The following is a 20,998-nucleotide window of genomic DNA, read 5'->3' as shown; positions in this document are numbered from 1 at the left end:
TCTCTCTTCCCACATATATATGTGCATATTACAGCTTCAGGCATAGGCGGGTTTTTAAGTGTATAATGTTAACACTGTTTGACTGCTGGAGGGTGTGCTGGAATGAGGGACCGGAGTGGGAATGGAGCCGGATGAGGGAGAAGAGGTGAATTCTTTGGCTTTAAACCATACTATTACAGCCGAGCGATCCGAGCCAAGCCCTCCGCAGGAGAAACATCATGTGACAGGGAGGAACAATGCATCCAGATCTCTGCATTGCCGAGGCGTTATTTTGGGATTTTGGCATTGCACTTGCACCTTAGTGTGGAGCAGCTCAATGTCTGGCATGCCTTGCATTTTAGCAGGATATTTACATATGCAGTGGACTGTGAAATGTTGTCATATTTATTTATGTCTGGTGACCTCAATTTTAAATGTAATAATAATAAAAATAACAATAAATAATAATAAATATAAAAAAAATAAATACAATAAATAAATTGTAAAAATCTACAAAAATGTTTTCTCGTGTTATACAAAAAGTCCCAAACATGGCACAGTGATGTATCAGATGGTAATACCATTGTATTTTTATATACCTGGTGTTATTGTTCATATGCTATTATAGTATTTATTAGTATTTCAACTTCGCTTTTGTTTTTAGATTTTCATTTTATGTTTTAGTCATTTTGTTATGGGCTTTGGTCTTTTTTTTTTGTAAAATTCTTTTCCAGTTTTAGCAATTTTAGAACTTAATTCAGTTATTTGCCAAAGCCATATTTAAACATTTTTAAACCTACATTTTTCCATCTAATATTTATATTTTATTTCATTACAGCTTTAAATTACCAAAAAATAAATTTAAAGTTTAACAATATCATCACTGTATATCGTCCTACAAAATTATTACCATATTCACTGTAAAACGGTATTACCGTGCACGGTAAAAAAAAAATTCAAAGATGTAAATAAACAAATATTGCAGTATGTTTTACAAGAAAATACTATTTCAGTTTTTCTACTTAAGAATTTCATGTTTTATTTAATGTGTTACTTGACATTTTTTTTAAATTATTTGTTAAATTTACTAGCAATTTCTGAGTAAAAACTGTAAAATGTTAAAATGTACTATTTTTTTTTTTTTCAGCAAACCACGGAACATTACACCAATGAAATTCACTGAATATCATCACAGCAACATGTCCAGAAACTGTGAGTATGTACTTTTTTTGCAAGCGAAAACATTAATTTATCCTAATCAAATGAAAATTAAACCCTTTTATTTTTTGGCAAACAAAGTGCTGCACAACAGAGGTTTACTGTTAAAATAAAAAAGAAAACAAATGGGATTATTCCTTTAAAAATAAAGATTTATTCATATTTATTAGTAGTAGTAGCATTGAGTCTTAAGACTGCTCTTGACGTTAAACTAAACTTTTATTTTGACAGGTTCCCGTGAGGAACTTGCAGCTGCTGTGCATCATGTGATATGACGGTAGTTTTCTCAAATTAAACTGTAAAATGCTAATGAAATGACTCTCAGAGCAGCAGTGTGTTAATATCATCATATAGTGAGACAGCAGAAGATGAAAACACCGCGAGCATCGTCAACGCTTTAGTATGTGTGTAGTAAACAAAACAGTGTGTCGCGCCATCCGCCATTCATGCATTCATTGTGGAAATCATGGCGCCTTATGCGTGATATCAAATGCTTCCACAGATTTATAGTATTACTATAGCATTTCACCTGAGCATTACGAATCACGCGTATGGCTTTGTTCTTGGTTCTCATCAACAGGTAAATAAGGGTGACATCTAGCGGAGAAGACTAATGATAAGAATCACATTAATCAGATCTTGTTTTAAATGTGTGCTGAAATAAATACTGGAAAAGATTGATTCGTGGCTTTTGAGAATCGACATCATTAAAAAAAAAAAGGTTAATCGAAAAATCGATTTTTTTTTTTTGCTCAGCCCTAAAAAAGGACTGAACAATATTTTCAGTGGTCAAAGGATTCCATATAGACATTAATCCAATTTGGTTTTGACAGTGCAAAATATTCTGTATTCCTGTATAGGTTTTGGAACGTAGTGAGGGAATACCTGTTTAACATACTGCACTGCTTAACGAATGTATCATGTGGGAAACCACAGCAAACCATTCCCCTAAGCTACCTCCAATCTTCTACAGAGTCAGTCAAGGGAAAACCAATGAAAAGCTGAAGCATGTACACATCTTTGCCAATTGGCCCTAGATCTATTTCAGTGAAAAGCCCAGAGAGTCTGCATGAATTCACTCTTTCACAATGAAAATATAATCAGAACAATACAATATGGCTCTGGGTCTCTGGTCTAGACTTGGTTGGCAATGGAAGGGAAGGAAATACGAATGAATCATTCATTTTGTGTCTCGCACGGTTATGCATACATTTCTCTAGAGGACTGGGACATTCCAGGGGGTTTTGCATATAATTGCAACTTAGTGGCCTTGTCCTAACATACATGTGATTCTCATTATGTTGTATTACATTGTGACAGCCTCAAGGCTCCAATTATGATCTGTCAATGCTGAATGTGGAAACCTCTTCACTGTTCTTACCTAAATCATCAGCGGCTGATGCATCCTCAGAAACTGTGTCTATAAACTGTCCACAGACACTGAGGAAAACCAGAGCAACAAGACAAATTTATCCCCTCATTGCCTTTTGGTTACAAAGTTACGCCAGACTTCCAGCCTCCTTTTTGAAACACAAACGCTGTAAAAATGTGTTAGTGTGTCATAAAGAAACAAGACACGCAATCCCTTGTGAAGCTAAATTTGACCTCAGTGACAATAAACTGTGACTTTGGACTCCGTGCCAATGACGGTCACAGCGGCGTACATTGAAATGTGAATGAATGAGTGAGTGTGTGCTAATGAGCTCATGAGTGAGTGACCTATCCAGTCTGTCTTTAAATAGTCAAGTCCACAAAGGGGACAAACACAATGCGCAGCCGTTTCCCCATATGACATCATGTGTCCAGCGGCTCAGCGGAGTTTCCTGACGCTGCCCTACTGAGACTCCCCACAGGAAAAGGGCACTTACACTTTCTCGCATAAGCGCACATACACAATGACGCACAATCTATCTCAAAAACGTCCTAACCTGTGTGTGACAACAATGACCAGCACTGCCATCTCTATGGGCCTAACTAAGTCACTTGAAGGCTTGTTTGATTTGCATTTTCATTAAAATCACAGGACCAGAGGATTGTAAACAAAACACCAAACTAAGCAAGGACTGTGCTGTGAATTGGCGTAGCATTCAGATGGTGGCCAGCGAATCTAAATGCATGTTGTTTGTTGCATTCTATTCATTATGCAGAAAGTTACATAACACGACAGTTGATTATGCCAAACTTTTTGCAGAGATAGAAGGCCATTCATTCCGCTCCATTTTAAACTTGCAATAAGATCATTTACAGATGCAGGATGAACTCTGCCCCATAAAAGTTTGCTTATTTGTGTTAATGGTTCACATCGAAGTCATTGTAACAGTACTTGTTGTTTTGGATGTGATACTGACACATACTGGCTTGGATGTAAGAAGTTTGCTCTGCATGCTCTGATCCATACCATCAATCTGAATTATGCTGTTGACTTAGGCTGTGTTAGGCAAGACAAAGTCAAGACAATATTTATATTAGTACATTTCATATGCAGCAATAATTCAAAGTGCTTTATTTTAATTACATTTTGAAAAAAAATTAAATAGTAATCATAAATAGGTTCATAATATATAAAAATGCAATAAAAAGTAAAAGAATCAAGAAATAAACTAATTTTGCAGAGAGAAAGGTGTATATACATTAAAAGGAATATGAGAGATTTAAAATAGACAGTTATGTTGTGTCTATAACATGTTTCTTTTTTTTATCTTAGATTAACAATTATGCTTTGTAAATTGCCTTTACCACCAGCTGAAGACGGTATATATAGTAAACATATTATTATTAATAGTAACGCGGTCAATTGCGTGGCACACCTGGTCATGTGATCTCAACATGCCGGCGCCCATGAGGGGCAGACCCGCGTCATTTAGAATAAAACAGCTTTTTCTTTAAGACTGATTGCTCTTGAGTCTTTATCATTTGCAAATTTTAAAATTTAGCAAAACATGAGTGCACCTTAAGCTACTGTCCGAGAATTAATGTATAGCCATTAAACACGAACAATATGTAAAGAACTGTCAAGCCATCAAAAAAGAATAAACATGCTATTCTGCTGCCGAACAAGCACACAGGCCATAAATAAATTAGTTTGTTTAGCTGTGGCCCATGTCAAAATGAAAGCCCACTGCACTGTATCCACCTTGTTTGAGCAGTAAGCAGGAAGACTCATTAAAGGTGAACTTCACATTCCACATTCATGCACAAACCAGTCCTGCGATTATGTCATCTTCATTTCTGCCCCCCTCAAAAACAACTCAATGAGTTTTCCGTACAGCAACTTTAGTCTGTTAAGCAGCTGGCTAACGTCAGACAATAAAAACAATAGTTTGTTTGCCTCTCGCATGTCACACAACTGACGTGTGGGACGCCTGAAAGACAAGGCGTGCAGTGCGTGAAATATGCCTTACCCCAGTCTAGGAACTCCAGGATGTTTTTGTCTCTTCTGAGGGGAGAATTATTGCACTCATCATACAGGCAAACAAGAATATCCAGCAAGGTCTCCACGCTGAAGCACTGGCCGTTAGACTGAGACGGGCCATCTAGAATCAGCTTCTCCAGCTTCTTCAAACGCACCTCTCCAGACATGGTTTCAGTTGCTGCTGATGTCTCACAGTATGGTCAGTATTTGCTCCCACGGTAGCAAACGGGACCGGCCAGTGGCACACTTCAGTGAACGCTCCGGAAAAACTTAATGGCTCAGAAAATACTGTCGAGCCTAATCATGGTCCCTCTCGCACCGATGCGTCCATATCAATCCACAACATCATGAATTCACAGTCCTTAGATGTAGAGAACTTACAGCCATCGACCCTGCCCTGGCCGGTGGATTTGACGTATATACCTTAGGCTTATGTATTCCCGATTTCAGCTTCTCCTGTCTTGAAAGACACTTTTCACAAAACAAGTCACCAAAGAAGTTTAAAGCAATCCCCTGAGATATGGTGATATCTGTGGTTATCCATTATGCAGTAACAAAAGCGCATCAGCAGCACGGGATCTGCATTGCTACAAAGCCCCATATGCCCCTCCTCTGGCAGGACTGCGAAAGCCTTAGCAAGCTGTTTTTCCTTTAAATTCCTCTCTTCGTATATACACGAAAGGCTGGCGGAGGGAGCAAGCCTTGCTTTCGAAAACTGTTATGCACTTGTCGAGAGCAGCTTTGCGGCGAGTGGCTGGAAATACGCGTCCTCGTTCATGTCGGTTGGAGGACTCCGCTGCTCCGCTCCCGGTCACGGTGTGTGTGTGTGCGCGTGTGTGTCTCACAGCTCGCTGCTGCTGCTGCAGGCAAAACCAGACATCATCATGGCGACCGTCAAGGCATCTGCTGCAGGGAATGGAGAGATATGCTGGAGAGAAACAGCAGAGTAGCGTGTGCTAGAGAAGAATGTCCGAATTATCCAACCATTATTCGTTGACCTTCAGGGGGGTCGACCTTTTTAAGGGATTTCTGTTAACAATTTGCTGTTGAGGTTCATTTCGCGCAAGCCGAATCTTTTAGCGCAGTGCGATAACCGTCAACTGTTTTAAAAATGTCAAAACACTTCAGTTTTCTTATTTTTGCTTGTGGTAAATAAATAATAATGCGAAAACGGCAGGACTTTTTTGTTGACGTACGTCAGACGGTGACGGAAAGAGAACAACGTACTGTTGCTATGGTTACCAATGCAGGCAAACGCGACTTCTGTTCTTTAGCGTCCATTTATCGCATTTATTTTTTTGTTTTGTTTTTGTTTTTTTTCTGGTTATTCATATTTTTGAAAATGCTTTTTAAGTGTGTAATATAGAAGGATACATACTTTTACTAACATTGTTTGGTGTTCATATTATATATATGCGCATTGTTAGTAGTGGTGATGGATGACTCATTCACTGAAAAACAGTCAGGCTATGTTAGCTAAAGAATTACGTTTTTTCCTCCCATTTTATTATCTTTTGCATCTTATTTCTTGTGCAGAAACTTAAAAAAAAAAAACGAGCACGTTCGCCCTCTTGTGTCCAATATTATGCATTGCAATTGCAGTGCTGAATTTAAACAAGTGCGTCTGAACTCCTCCTCTGGACTTTTGTCCGTGTTCAGAGAAGCAGCCAGATATTCTTGTAGATGTTACATTAAAATTTGTATCTTAAAATATCTTAGTGCTATCTTACTCTAATTTTACAACTAACTTAAAACTATGTGACTAAGATAGATAGATAGATAGATAGATAGATAGATAGATAGATAGATAGATAGATAGATATGCTAATCATAAAAATGAGATATAAATAGGCTATACAGTACAATTTTCATATATTTATGCTTCCTTTTATTTGTCCTAAACACGCAAGCTGTTTAAGTAGCAAAACGTATTTGTAACATCAAACGAAAATGTCATAGCACAGCTGTTTACGTGTAAGCGTTTGACGTTTGAGAACACGCCATCTTCTTTTCTCATAACCGTTCTTCTATCAATCTGAATCTGACAATTGCCACACCAGGCCTAATAAGGTGCTAACGTGTCTTTCATGTCAAAACATTTGATGTTAGAACCAAACTGTGGCAGGATGTAGGGAATGTTGAACAGGAAGTTCACATTCAATTATTAATTTCTGTTGACCATGAGAGTTTGTTTCAACAATAAACATCCTTAAGCGTTGAAATTAAAATTAGCAATTTTCAGAAATGACCTGCATGACAGAAAGAACACTGAGTTTTCAACGCAGCAGTATTTACTGTCGTTACCTTTATGACCTCGCTATAGAATTGTTTGTTGTTTTATCAAACCGAGGCGGGATCCGCTTGAATAGAGCTGTCTTTCGTATGTAGTAGAGAGGTGTTAATTAGCGCATGTTTTGTTGATTGGCGTGTAGCTCCGTCCTTTGATTAAGGGATATACTACCCGTGAGAATTAGATGGTACTTATATTGACAAAGGGCCTCAAAATAATCGACAAGGGAAGGACAGAAGACTGACAGAAATCACGCAAAGATCCAGGACTTCAGTTTACTCATGCATGGATCATGTGTATTGTACAAAATGAGTCAAGCAGGGCCCTAGACTGAGGATTTTCACAGTTTATTCGTTTCACAGCTAACTAACATGACTGTTAAGAATATAGTTTAAAATAAAAATATAGCATGTATATTATTTATTATTTTTATGTGGGTTTATTTGTTCACATTTCAAAGTCCAGATTTGCAGGATGGTCCAACAAACTATTTTTATTTATTTATTAGCCTATATATATTATTTTTTTTCCTCCTTGCAAATATAAACTACTTAATCATCTCTTGTAGCAGATATGGTAATACTCATCTGGGCTCAAACAGTGAGCTCTTTTGTCTGATTCTGCATTTGTATTGGATTAATTTGCCTCCATCTCCAGCCAGTCATTTGTCATCTGTTCTTCCTGTGAGCTCCTTTAGTCTGTCTGACATCTTAGAGTAAATAGAGGGGCCAATACACATACTCAGACACTGGGCCTTCAGTGCCACTAGCCCCTCTTCTAATGTTAGTGTGACCAAACAAGGCATGGCAAATCTGGCAATGGAATCAGATAATCACCAACCTGTGAAGAGCCTCCCAATCCACATCCATACCACAGCCCTGGATTAAACAGTCTGTTTGCCTAATAATTTTAATCTGTGCATCAAGCAGAAGGATGGTGGTCTTCGAATAAACATCTAATCCCTCAGCCCACCCAATGATGATGGGCCCACAGCAAGGGTGATCAACAGAAAGGCGCTTAGATAGAGGGACTGAAAACTCTGTACTGACAGACTCTTGCCAGACTAGGAATGTTTTACAATGTCCAGGGGAATGTACACATGAGGAACAAGGGTGCTACATCAACGTGCACATGCAAACTGGAAAGGAAGGGTGCGTTCTAAGTTCACTGTCTGGAAGGTCACCGGTAAATCCACACAAGAACATCATGTGTCAGCGATAAAGATAATATAAAATGCAAGTAGAGCACATAATCTACGTTCATACATAATTATGTTAACTACTGTATATTATCACCTATACTGCAAAGAAGAGACTATCTATCTGTCGATCTACATACATGTTTATCAATTTATTATCTATGTATATACATGTCTATCTATCTATCTACATACATGTTTATCAATTTATTATCTATGTATATACATGTCTATCTATCTATCTATCTACATACATGTTTATCAATTTATCATCTATCTATGTATATACATGTCTATCTATCTATCTATCTATTATATATGTCTATCTATCTATTATATACATGTCTGTCTATGTATCTATCTATCTATTATATACATGTTTATCAGTTTATGTCTATCTATCTATCTATATACATGTTTATCAATTTAGCATCTATTCATTGAAATACTTGTCTGTCTATCTATCTATCTAGGCTATCTATCTATCTAATTTTATTTGAAGGTTATTTGAAATCTTATTCTAGTTTAAGTTGTACATTTTGCGTTAATTTCTACGATGAATCGTGGCTTTCATGTATCACTTTCTCTCTGATGTCAGTCACCACCCCTTTGTCAAAGTGCGAACAACTGGGGGTCTCAGGGGCGCATATAAGGACGGGCCGCTGTCAAAGAACAGTCATCTCAGGCCGAGAACAGCAGCACAGAGTCAGAATCTCTCCAGCACCTTCACGTGGAAGATGTCTTCAATCCGTGCCGCGTGCCTCCTTTGCGCAGCACTTTTCGCAATGGTGAAGGGTTTCACTCACGAAGACATGAAAGACGCTCTGCTGAAGAAACTGGGACTTAGTGAAGTTCCGAGAATTCACAAGAGGGATCTGGAGAACCTTGTGATTCCAACGCATATCAAGAACAAATATGTTTCCATGCTGAAACTGCACCACGCAAGAAAACGCCGCTCGCTACCGAGTTTAGCCGGCATACTGAGGGGAATCCCTGGCAATGCAGGTAAGATTAATAGGCTACGCAAAATGAAAATGCTCATGATATGAAATGAAATACTATAATTTAGTGCCGGGAAAATTAACAATTAATGCAACAATTTTCAAAAATGGATTTTCAATAAGCAAAATTGAAATATAGCCTAGTTTGTAATAAATCGCTTGTCTATTCCAGACATATCAGGTGAATTTGTATATTCTGACACGACACGTCAACGCGTTGTGTTTGAGATGACATCAAGAATTCCGGAGAACAATGAAGTGACCATGGCAGAACTAAAACTGTTCAAGAAAGCCCCACACAAGCGCTCCGTACCAGAGAGAAAGGGCCACAGGCCCGTCAACAACGCCCGGGTGAGCATCTACTGGGTGGAACCTCTGAAAGACGGGTCAAACCGAACTTCACTAGTGGATTCCAGGTAAGCAGAGACGACCACAGACAGTCATTATTCTTGCTTCATTATGCTAATTCCACTGCTGATTGGCGTTAAGGAACATGCATGCTAATTGTCACAACCATTATCTCCTCAGGTTGATTCCCATTCACGAAACCGGCTGGAAGAGCTTTGATGTCACCCAGGCGGTGCACTATTGGTCGAAGAGCCGAATGGAGATGCCCATGCACCTGGAGGTGTGGATCGAGGGCGAGAGACCGGCAGTTACGCGGCAGAAATGGCCAAGTGTGTCCGTTTCACAACTCAAGATCCAAACGACAACACACTGGGAAAACCTGAGCTTGTTCTTTACACCCTCAGCCTCGAGGAGTTTGGGTAAGCGTGGCTTCAAACTATGCTAATAAACAACATAAATGTATTTATTTATTTTATTATTTACTTTTGTTTTACTGGAGTAGGCCTATACCTTGTATTATACACATAAATATGTCAAATATGTTTTTGTTTCCTTGAATTACTTTTAACTCATTTTAATGAAACGTAAGCCTATTTAGGCTATATGCACAATTTGTCATATTACACAAAAAAATCAAATCTATAAATAAGTTATAAATCAAAAAATGTTGGTTATTTATTTATTTAAATTATATATATTTTTAATAATTATGGCTATGTAAACCTATAGCCTATGTAGAAATTCAAAGTTAGTGGAATTTTTCCAAATTTGAAGTAGCCTATAGCCTACTGAGAAGTATCACTCTGGTATTATTCTAATTAAATATATATTCAAATGTGATTTATGTGTAATATGGGCTCCGTGGTGTAAAGTGTAAGGGAAGGAATTTCTTAAAAATAAAAATGTGTTTCATTTAAAACGGAGGCTACAATGTGTTAATAGCCTATTCTCGTATTCTTTACGTTGCAGGTCTAGTGGAGACTGTGAAACCAACAAAGACAGTGAAATGTGCTGCAGGGAAAAATACTTCATCAATTTCCGAGCCTTGACTTGGACCCAGTACTGGATCATCGAACCTTCCGGTTATCAGGCGTTCCGGTGTAACGGCGGCTGCCGGCAGCCCAAGCGTAACTACGGTTACGGAGAGAGGAAGTGCGCGGTTGTGGAAAGTGCGCCGCTACCGATGATGTATTTAGTGAAAAAGGGAGATTATACTGAAATTGAGGTGGCTGAGTTCCCAAATATGATTGTAGAAAAGTGTGGATGCGCAATGGATAATATTTCAGTTGTATAAATATGCTATTTGCCATCGACCACGCGACGCAATGTACTTAAAAGCTATAAGGCTAAGAAAGGGTGTTGGCAACTTAACCCTTATTGAGATACCTCAAGCACTTTGTATAAATTTATAAATATTGCTAAATTGATATGCATTTATTTTTGCATTTGTATATGATGCCATATGAAGTGAAAGACTGATTTGTAGATGTTATATTTTGAGCAGTCAATAGAATGGTTTCTTGTATATGTCAACATGTTGACTGAATATAAATTAAACTATTTTTTATTGAAGTGATTTGTCTTCGTTTGCATATTCCAGTGTTTGCAAATGGCCACATGGAGAGCAGACATAAATACACAAGGCAGTTATGTTTTGTTTACTCTACACAAATAATCACTTATTAAACAGAACAATTTGACGAGTTTAAAAAGTGTGTGAAGTGCCAAGATCCTTCTTTAAACATGACCTAACAGTGTAAATGGTTCTGATACAAAGTACACTGAAAGTTTACAAAAAAATTAGTGGCAACCATACAAATACCAGTTCTTCAATCAGGTTTTCAGAATCTTGACGATTGTTTCATGAATTTACCAGTTGTACTGTTATTATAATAACTGCATTTAAAGGGACAGTTCACCTAAAAATTTAAATCACGTTATCATTTACTCACCCTGAAGTTGTTGCAAACTTGTATGAGTTTCTCTCTTCTGTTGAACCCAAAAGATGATATTTTGAAGAATGTTGCTAACCAGAAAAGTGCTAGTAGCCATTGTCTTTCATTGTGTGGAGAAAAAAAATGCTGTGGAAGTCAATGGGGACCAGCAATGTTTGGGTGTTCATTTTTGGGTGAACCATCCCTTTAAATAATTATTATACAGTTGCAGTCATAACTATACTAAGAGAACAATTCTGGGAGAAAACACAATGATTTATCTCAGAGGTTTATTACATTATTTAATGACACATTTCCTTACATTATGAAACACTTTTAACATTCATCGTTGAAAAAATCAAGCCAAAATACAAACATCATAAACCGTACCACCTTCCATCTCTCAAGAACACATAATGCCACATATTTAGTACAATTTATTAAAGAAATTTTTCATCCTCAAAATAGCGTATTTTGCACAAGTAAAGTCTGTGTAGTAAAACAGAATAGTCACAAATCTCTCATGCCATGCTATCCAGTTAAAAATCACTTTCACTATTAAAGGACAGGGTCATTATCTCGTCCCACAGGAAATCATTTACAGAAAAAACACTTCCTGAAATAAGTTTCTTTTACATCAACTTAAATGGTATACAGTTCAACAAGTTTTCCACCTCAACTATTACATAATGATAAAATACACCAATTTTAAGTCAAAAATAGCTGCCCTTTTTCTTTGGCCATTTGGCACTTTATAAGAAATATATTCATTCAAACAAATCAAGGGCCTGGCTTGAAGAAAATCAGGATGTCTCACTGATGGGATCATGGAGCGTATGTGATATTATTGTGGTCTGAATTATGAGATTATGTAAATCCATACGAGTTAGTAAATCCAGTATGAAATTCTGATACGACCTTCAATCTCTTTTTCCCACAGCTCACTCCATGTAACATTAATAATGCATTTGAGAATTTAACATAAAAGAACTTGCTTATTTGCTGGCTGTTAGATCTAAAATGGTTGTCAAGGCCACCATTTAACAAATTAATCTCAAAGGAAATTTTTTGGGACATTTCCTGTGGTAAAATGGTCTAAATATTGTTCTATAAATGTAATTTTAATGTACACCAGAAAGAGGTTAGTTGCATTATTAGACAGATTAATATAGCAGTTATACTCCGTGAAATCAATACTCTTTGCGTTAAATATTTCGCAAAGCCATTTAAAAAAAAAAAAAAAAAAAAAGTGTCACCACAAAATGTTACTCAGGATGAACAGTACTAATAATCTTAGTGCACAATCATTATGATGGAGCTATTGACGAAGCGGTGTTGACCTCTGTTGATTTACAAAGCTGTGTAAAGCAATAAGTACAATCAAGTGCTTAACTTCATGAATTTTTCATTGTAGCTTCTCTTGGTTTCTTAGATGACACAAATGCGGATATTTATGCAGTGCAAAAAAATATTATAATCATCATAAAGTAACTGACTAAATTGATTTAAAAATCTTTCTACTGTATGCCCTACAAGACAAAGGCAATCAAGTATAGTCTGATGGTGCTGAATTAAAAGAAATCTGAATGACATTCAAAAGGCTCTTTGAAATGGATTGTTCAAGACATCAGTCAAAAGCCATAAAAGGTCATAGAAAAGCAAGCACATCATTTATTGCAAACCTATGATGTAACTGTTACAGTCTGGGCTAACAAACAAAGAAAGACTTGAACCTGTAAGAAGTAAATATATTTTCACTCCTCCACTGAACATGAAGGGCAGAGTTGCTGTGTAATTATGAATGATTATTGACAAAAGCTTCTAAAAGATTAAGGTTCACAGGGATTTTTAAACACTACCTTTTACACAAAAAAATGAAAAATAATAATTTACAGAGTAAAAATGACATTTTACAGAATAAAATTCACAACCCTGAAATTCAAAGCATCCCTCACACAAGACAAATGCTGGGATTCCTGATATAACAGTATATCAAAGCTGTGATACAAAATAAAAGGGGGAGGAAATACATTTTACAAAAATCTGAGAGAGTGAAGCAAGCACACATCTATGTAGAACGTAGACTGTTCACTTCAGTAGGCGGAATGTTTGTTTGCCACTTGCTTCTCTTATTTAAAAATGGACTTCCTTTAAAAAATTATAATAAACAAGGACCGTAAAAGTGGATGGTTATTCAGTGGCTGTGCATTTCAGCGCACAAGAGGCCATAAGTCTTTAATACAAATGTGCACTTAGTAATATCCTGGGTGGTACTGTTGATTCCATGGCTTCTGGTTCCAGAACTAAAGGGTCAAAGAAAGTTTCATCAGTTAAATGGACTACAATTTTGTTATATAGTAATCTTAATATAATAGCCAATCTTATGATTTTGAATAAGTTGGATTTCTCATTGGACATTTATGCAATGTATGGCTTATCTGTGACCCTTTAAAATATTAGCTTTCTCTATGAGACACAATAGCTGTACTTACCCCTTGTTGCCAGCTCTGGTTAAAGGCTTGGGCAAAAGATCCGTTTTTATTGCCAAAACCACCACGATTCTGCTGATGGCCTCCTCTGCCACGGAACTTCTATGAATGTGAAAACTCAAAATTACTCTCCTTGTCAAAGTCCAATTGAAGAAAATTATAATGATGGAAAAAAAATATCCAATAAATGCCGTTATTAACTTTATGAACTTGTTTCCTTCATGGGATAAAATATTCAAAAAAAACAAAAACAAAAGTAGTAATGCTACTTGCTACTTTTGAGAATGTTTTCAGAACTGTGAGAAACTCTGAATCGGAGGATATAAATTCACAATTCTAAGAAAAAAGGTCTGAATTGTGAGATGGCAACTCAAGAATTCTTTGAGTTGACTTTCTGACTTTCTTCCCTTGCAATTTGGAATTTACATCCCAATTCTCTCTTCTTTTTTTTTTTGTTTCTGCCGGGGAATAAAAAAAATAAAAGGTAACTGTGACTTCTCACAACTCAAACCTTTCTTCGAATTGAAAAGTAAAAAAAGTCTGAATTGCAATGATTTTTTATCTCATGGCAGAAACAGGCTTCCATACTTTCTATTAATGTTTTCTGGATTGATAAATGTTTCTTAAGCACCAAAAAACAGCATATTGATTTCTGAAAGGTCATGTGACACTAAAACAGGGATAAATTACATTTTCAAATACAATAAAACAAAATTCACTTTTTACTGTATTTTTGATCAAAGAAATATAGTCTTATACTTTTCTAAAAGATTGTTTTTTTTAAATGACCGGCCCCAAACTATTGAACAGTAGTGTACTTCATTGCAAAAGATACAAACTAACCGGCTGGAAGTGTCCTCTGTTGTTGGATCTGCCTTGTCCACCCCCGCGGTGCATGTTACCTCTGTGTGGAGGCCCTCCTCGGCCCATTGCTCCACCTCTGCCACCTCTAATGTGCCCACCCCTGGGGCCCATTCCCCGGTTGGGCATCCCACCAGCTCCACCTCGGCTATGGAACCCTCCTCGGAAGACAGGGGGTGGCGGCGGCGGTGGCATGTAGCCACGCGGGTGACGATTAAAACCACGATGTGGTACTGGTACTAGAAGGAGAAAATATGATACATAATTCTCAATGTATATTTAACATGACAGCTCACTAAAAAACATTAAATTAAAAACTGGCTTACATCCTCTGAAGTTTCCACGGGCCTGAAATCCACCTCTGCCTCCACGTGGGCCTGGACCACCACCCCTACCAAACTGGTTCTTAGGCCCTTTGCCTCGTCCACCTCCCTTTTTGGGGGTTATGGTGCCCTGGTTTGGTTTCTTTTCGGGTGGCAAAGCATTTTTACTCTCTTCCTTGTACTGCTCCAAGAGCTTGACAGCCTCCTCCTTCTGCAGTTCCACATAGGTGACCTCTGAGAAGCAGTCTCCTACTTCGGGCAACGTGTAGATACCTGTAGAGAGGTCAAAAATATCATTTGTATTCCTGACGTTCCTACTTTGTGTGCCAGGCTGGTTTTTATTTCATTTAAACTATGCTGTTTTAGACTACAAGGAAAACTAGAAGACGCAATGGTGAAATTACATCACGTCTTACCTTTCATTTTCAGAACGGCATGCTCGGGTACATCTTTGCCATCGGTTTCTGCTTTCTTCTGTGTTCTCTCCTTGAAGGCCTCATCTGTTGGTAAGACCACTACAGCTTTGCGTTGGAAGCCAGCAAAAAGACACATCTTCCTTCTCTGGGCCGGTGAAGACACGTTTGTCTGATCCAAGATGTAGTTTCTCTTTTTGCGGGCGGCAATTTCAATAAACTTGCCCAGGAACAAAGGAGCACGCTGAGAGATGGCGGAGAGTTTTGCTGTGTCTTTGTTTTGTCTCTTCATGCTGCCAATCTGCAGGTCAAAAAAGTGAAATTAGACAAGAAAATAAGATAGATTAAGACATAAGATAAAGTTTTAAAGAAGAACGTTTCTCACCATCATCTTCTCCAAGATGGTGTTGGTCCCGAGGACGTTGAACTTGCCAGGGTTCTCTTCAACATGTTTATTTACCCAAGCAGTTTTTCCAGATCCAGGAAGGCCGACCATGACGATCACCTTGAAACCAACACAGTGATTACAATTGTGTCAATGCATGCAAAAATAAATAAATAAAAAGTTAACCATTTTCATATTGTTTCACATGTCATGAACTTTTATAGATTCTTTTCTTTTACACTACTGTTCAAAAATTCAGGTCCGTAAATTTTTTTTAAATGAAGCCTCTTATGCTGACCAAGGGTGCATTTAATGAATTATACAATTTCTATTTTAAAATCTAAATGGATTCCTGTGATGGCAAAGCAGAGCTGTCAGCTGGCTTTACTCTAGTCTTCAGTGACACATGATCCTTTTACATTGTCAATGTTGGAAACAGTTGGTCTGCTTAATATTTTTGTTGAAAGCATTCTCAAAAAAACAAATGAAGGAAAAAAAAAAAAAGTACCTCGCAATCTTTCTTGGTCTCGGGTCCCTTAGGTCCTCTGATACGCACATCCACAGGAATTTGCTGCAGGAAGGTGAAGCCCTCCACCTTAGGGAAGAATGGTGTCTCCGTCTGACCGAAATTGAACTCGACTGCACAGTTGTGGCAAAGAACATGAGGAAACAGTGTTTGCTCGGCCAAGGACTCCTTATTGACCTTGAAAGCCACACCAAGGTCTTTTCCATTTTTGGAGTAGGAAATCTCCACCTCATCTGCTTCGAAATTCTATGCAAGATAAAGAAACACACCAAAGTACATGAGAATATATAAACTAAAAGGGAAAAATACAATTACCGTGTGAGATTGATATGAACGACTTACAATGAAGCAGCCGATGACATCATTTTCATCAAAATTCTCCCCATAGTCTTCCGTCACAAAGTTTGAAGTCTTCTTCCCTTTGCTCGAATAAGAGTAGGAATGCTCCCCCTCACCTAAAACAGCAACAAGTCATATACGTGTTTTTAGTAGATGAAATAGGGCTGTGCAATCATACACTGTGGTCACAGAAGCACATGCTAATATTAACCAACTGTACTTACCCAGCAAAAGACTTCCATTAGCCAAGGACCATCCAACATGGACATCATGGAAGTCCATGTTTTTGCTGTTTAAATGCTTGACTGGGATTTTCTCAATGATCTGCAAAAGCAGGAGACAAATAATGATTCAAAATTCATCACTTTCTCATCGGTTTACATAAATATGCTGTAGTACTCACCTTCATTTCAAAGCAGGCTTTGCCTTTGCTTAAGCCATAGGAGGCACGGCCACCTGCCCAAAGGTAAGCGAAACTCTCCATGGTAAGAGAGGAGGCACTGTATCTGTCTCGGGAGACTTTGAAATTAAGGTCACAGTTGTCTATAGAAATATTGAGGGAAAAAAATGCTTAGTCCAAGAGCAACTTAATACAGTTATTAAAAGTTCATTACACTATTAGTCAACATGCTTCTTAACATATAAAGCACTCACAGGGATCCAGGCAGGCCAGGGTGTCGTCAAACTCTTCATCTTCTTCCTCAAGAGGTGGCAGAGGAGACTTGGACCTGAAATACAGTTAATAAGCCATTAATGAAGCAGGAGTGTGATGGACTGGCATGCTTCCCATGTCCAGGTGAGATCCTTCCTCATAGCCACAGCAGCGTCAACAGTAGATTTACATTACCTTACACTGTTTGCTCATAACATCTTATACTGTTTTGTGAATTCACAATTGTGAATGCAAAATTTACCATCATTCCTTACCAGTGTACCCCACCATGAAGCCTGAAAGAAAACTTGTTGGTAAAATAGGAAGCAGCAATGTTGTGCTATGTGAAAAAAGTGTTGCCCTTTCCAATTTATCAGGTAATGGTCTGAGAAGGTCAAAGGGTATTTTTATATTTATATCTACATGCAGATCTTCCTGGAAAGGCCAAAACAATCTAAAGTTCTTACAGCTGTTTTGGTCTAACCTTGCTTGTACAGACTGGTTCCAGATGATATTTTCTATATAGCACAAACTCTGAAAAATTGTTTGTAGGGACATCTGGAGGTGAAATCTTGTCAAATTGTTTTCTGTAGTAACCAACATCATGTCACAGATGTCATGCCATGCCCTGTAACGAGGGGGGGGGGCCATAAACAAGTCTTTACAATTCTTAGTGTATAGGGGTTGCTGCCATTATAATGTTCTATCAGGCCCCATAAATTCAAGTGACGACACTGCCTGGGACATCCCGTCAATAAACAAGTAGATATTGCTACAATTTATTTGGCTCAAATAATAGCTTGGCGTATTTCATGCTCAAGATCCTCCATTAGGAATTCTGATACATTAAAAAAATATAGATATACACATTTTTGTTCTATATAATTAAAGAACATTCAGCAGACTGAAACTTTTTTTTTTTTAATCTAAACATTGGTTCACTATAGGTGAGAAGCACAAAAGCCAGAGAATCAAACCTAGGCAGAAAATTACATTTATTAAATCTGCAATTGAGCACCACACACTTGAGAGTCAGAACATGCATTACAGATATAAACATATTTTCTTTTCCTTATGCAATGTGAAGAACTGCAAACATTTGTACTTACCTGCTGACCATGAATGAAACAGACTTTAAAAGGAAAAGTTATTACAGTTCTGTATAATTTTTCCCAAATACACAAATTTATTGTTACAATAAAAAATTAAAAAATTAAAATATATCATTTAACCTTTCAGAATTATACAAAGAAAAAAACCCCAAAACACTCAAATGAAAAAAAAAAAAAAAAAGAAAAAAAAAAGTTACAAACGACGAAGGAACGTCTGAGGATTTAAACAATTTGCTTCATTATCATTACTTAACCGCCACATTACGTCATGATACACTTTGCGATATAAACTCTACGTCGCTGGCCCTCCCCTGCCATGACAGATGCCGCATCTCGTGCTATCGTCATTGCTTTGTTTGCTGTCTGATTCGCCACACGCGCATACAGTCAGCCTGACAACAGTGAGAGTGTGTGTGTGAGTGTGTGTTTAACAATAACATTGTTTTTCCATCAGAGCACTCTTTGAAGTGTAGTTTCATGATTTTACTGAAGGTAAGGTGTTTTGTATTAGCCAGGAATGACCCTCAACAAAGTTTTACTTTAGTTAAGAGGTAGATGAGGGTTGTATTTTTCTAGGTAAGGCATTGGCACTTAAAGCCAATATATAATATATATTAAAAGTGGCACTTCGGGGATGATGAAGGCCATTGCTCCCATCCTTACCGGCTGTATTTGCTTTCTTCAATAAATTCAAAGTAGCCCCTTCCATGTTCCTCCCGGCGTCTCTTAACACCCTTCTTATTCTTCTGATCAGCACTGATGTCTTTGTCCGCATCCCCTTTGAAAATAAAACAAACAGTAATGAAATGCCCGGACGTGTTGGACCCTGGGTTTTAAGGGTGGCCCACACGACAGGAGTGCTCGGACTCCACCAGAGTAACAAAATCAACCAACCACCTCTGATCAGACAGAATATTTTGTTTGGTTATGTCATTATGGCATTCAGGATATAAACTGCAAGCACTGATCTGATTGCATAAACAAGATCAGACAAAAAACTGGGTGGTGCGATTCCTATTGATTGTGTTCTAAAGTGCTTTTCTCTAAAATGTAATGCATTCACAGTCAAAAAACAATGACTGTGTTGTTTTTTTTTTCTGGTAATATATACACATTTAGCCTACTGTCAGCCAATGCTCACATCTTTGACAACAAATAACCTGAGAACAGCATCAAAACGCACTATCCTGCACTGACCTTACACGGAAGTAGATGGCGCCTTCTAGCAACCCGAAACGAAACTAATAAATGTCCCTTTCTTTCGACGTTTTTTGTAATTTTCCCCCATCTTATAATACTCCTAACCCTATGACCCGCTGAAAATGCATTAATTTCACTATTATCCCTCACTTTTTCAAAGTCTGCCGTAAGGTTTTCTGCACAGCAACGTATGAGTCCACGCGAGGGCGACCCGCCTCAAGCATGCAGCGAGGCGATTGTCTAGCGAGCGATTTCTGAAACTACGTTAGCTAAACCGACCAAAATCAATGCGATAAAGAATAGAAATCCGTTAGTTGTAGATTAGAATGTGTAATGTACCTTTAAACGTAGGAAAATATCAACAATAGCAACAAACTCCTAAAGACAAAGGGCTCGCGCGGGTGATTGCATTAGCTTTGCTAACACGGCTAAAAACAAAGAAACCTTCAAAATCTTAAACTCTAAATCACGAACTAGCGCGTAAACTGAAACCGACCGGATTAGCACGTTAGCAATCTACACAATAGCCACCGATTAGCCGTTAGCCACATGCTAAACGATGATCTCACCGGCTTCAAAGCGCACGTGAACAGGATACTCCCGGCGTTTCAACACAAAAAAACTCACCCTCTAATGGATGAGATTCAGGCTCACCATCTTCATCGTCGATTTTGTCTATGATCTCGTCGTCTTCGTCCTCCTCCTCCTCCTCTTCTTCATCGAGGGCTTTGTCCATTTCCACGCCGGCGTCCCCATCCTCCTCCTCCTCTTCGCCCATTTCGTCGTCCTGACCATCACCCACAACAGCGGTATCACCTCCGTCTCCATTTTGCTCCTCGGCCTCCATGCGCTCGCCCTCCGGCTCTTCTTGTTCGACCGCAACACCGTTTCCCTCGGCCTCTTTTTCTTCTGTTGCTTCTGCCGCGGAAGCTTCTTCCTCCTCGGCCTGGGCCTCTGCGTCGAGCGCGGCCTGCAGCCGCTCCATAAGCTCGGCCTTCAGTCCCTTGTCGGAGAGATTACGCTTCTTGAGCTCGTCCTTCAACTCGTTCACCTTAAGCTTTTTTACGTTGATTTCACTCATGTTGTCGTTTTAATGTAGATGGGCTATAAAAAAAACTAAAAGATTCGATCGTTGGAATATTGCAGTCCAGGGAGAGCCGACGGCCGCTTTGCTTCTCTGAATTGCGCACAGCCGCGGTGATTCTGCGTCTGTCCACCGGCAAAACAATTCAATGGCGCCTTAGGTGCTAGACCCCTCCCAACGCAACAGCATCGAGAGAACTGGGCGTGTTCAACCGTAATGCTCCTCCTAGATGCT

General features: G+C 38.3%; 3 protein-coding genes across 8 annotated transcripts in view; 1 reads left to right on the top strand and 2 right to left on the bottom strand.

Moving 5' to 3' along the window:
- cdc42bpab (CDC42 binding protein kinase alpha (DMPK-like) b) overlaps positions 1 to 5,823 on the bottom strand; it is a 60,659-nt gene extending 54,836 nt beyond the window's left edge. Inside the window, exon 1 of one of the 5 annotated variants that reach the window (XM_058755165.1) lies at positions 4,599 to 5,823. In XM_058755165.1, coding sequence (XP_058611148.1) covers positions 4,599 to 4,776 — 178 coding nt within the window. In that variant the 5' untranslated portion in view covers positions 4,777 to 5,823. The remainder of the gene's footprint in view (positions 1 to 4,598) is intronic. The other 4 variants (XM_058755164.1, XM_058755163.1, XM_058755167.1 and 1 more) reach the window with 4 other exon arrangements.
- Positions 5,824 to 8,701: 2,878 nt separating this feature from the next.
- On the top strand, positions 8,702 to 10,944 carry lft1 (lefty1). The gene is given in 5 exon segments (XM_058756452.1): positions 8,702 to 9,102; positions 9,271 to 9,514; positions 9,627 to 9,748; positions 9,751 to 9,865; positions 10,416 to 10,944. Coding segments are annotated over 5 exon segments (1,074 nt in total). The 5' UTR covers positions 8,702 to 8,834; the 3' UTR covers positions 10,741 to 10,944.
- Positions 10,945 to 13,031: 2,087 nt separating this feature from the next.
- Positions 13,032 to 20,908, bottom strand: hnrnpub (heterogeneous nuclear ribonucleoprotein Ub). Of its 2 annotated transcripts, none has more exons than XM_058755584.1 (13): positions 20,308 to 20,908; positions 19,144 to 19,258; positions 17,371 to 17,444; positions 17,120 to 17,259; positions 16,941 to 17,040; positions 16,720 to 16,832; positions 16,360 to 16,623; positions 15,852 to 15,971; positions 15,470 to 15,767; positions 15,057 to 15,326; positions 14,713 to 14,969; positions 13,873 to 13,971; positions 13,032 to 13,683 (listed from the first exon to the last, which is right to left on the bottom strand). In XM_058755584.1, the coding sequence occupies exons 1-13, from the start codon at positions 20,759 to 20,761 to the stop codon at positions 13,633 to 13,635; spliced, it is 2,355 nt and encodes a 784-aa protein (XP_058611567.1). In that variant the 5' UTR covers positions 20,762 to 20,908; the 3' UTR covers positions 13,032 to 13,632. The 2 variants fall into 2 exon arrangements, with proteins under 2 accessions (XP_058611567.1, XP_058611569.1); XM_058755586.1 differs by having other exon boundaries at positions 20,335 to 20,908.
- Between the last annotated feature and the right edge of the window lie 90 nt (positions 20,909 to 20,998).

The sequence above is a fragment of the Onychostoma macrolepis genome, chromosome 20 (genome assembly GCF_012432095.1).
Source record: "Onychostoma macrolepis isolate SWU-2019 chromosome 20, ASM1243209v1, whole genome shotgun sequence".
Classification (NCBI taxonomy): domain Eukaryota; kingdom Metazoa; phylum Chordata; class Actinopteri; order Cypriniformes; family Cyprinidae; genus Onychostoma; species Onychostoma macrolepis.
The sequence above is the reverse complement of the archived record's forward strand: the minus strand, read 5'-3'. Positions and strand labels throughout refer to the sequence as shown.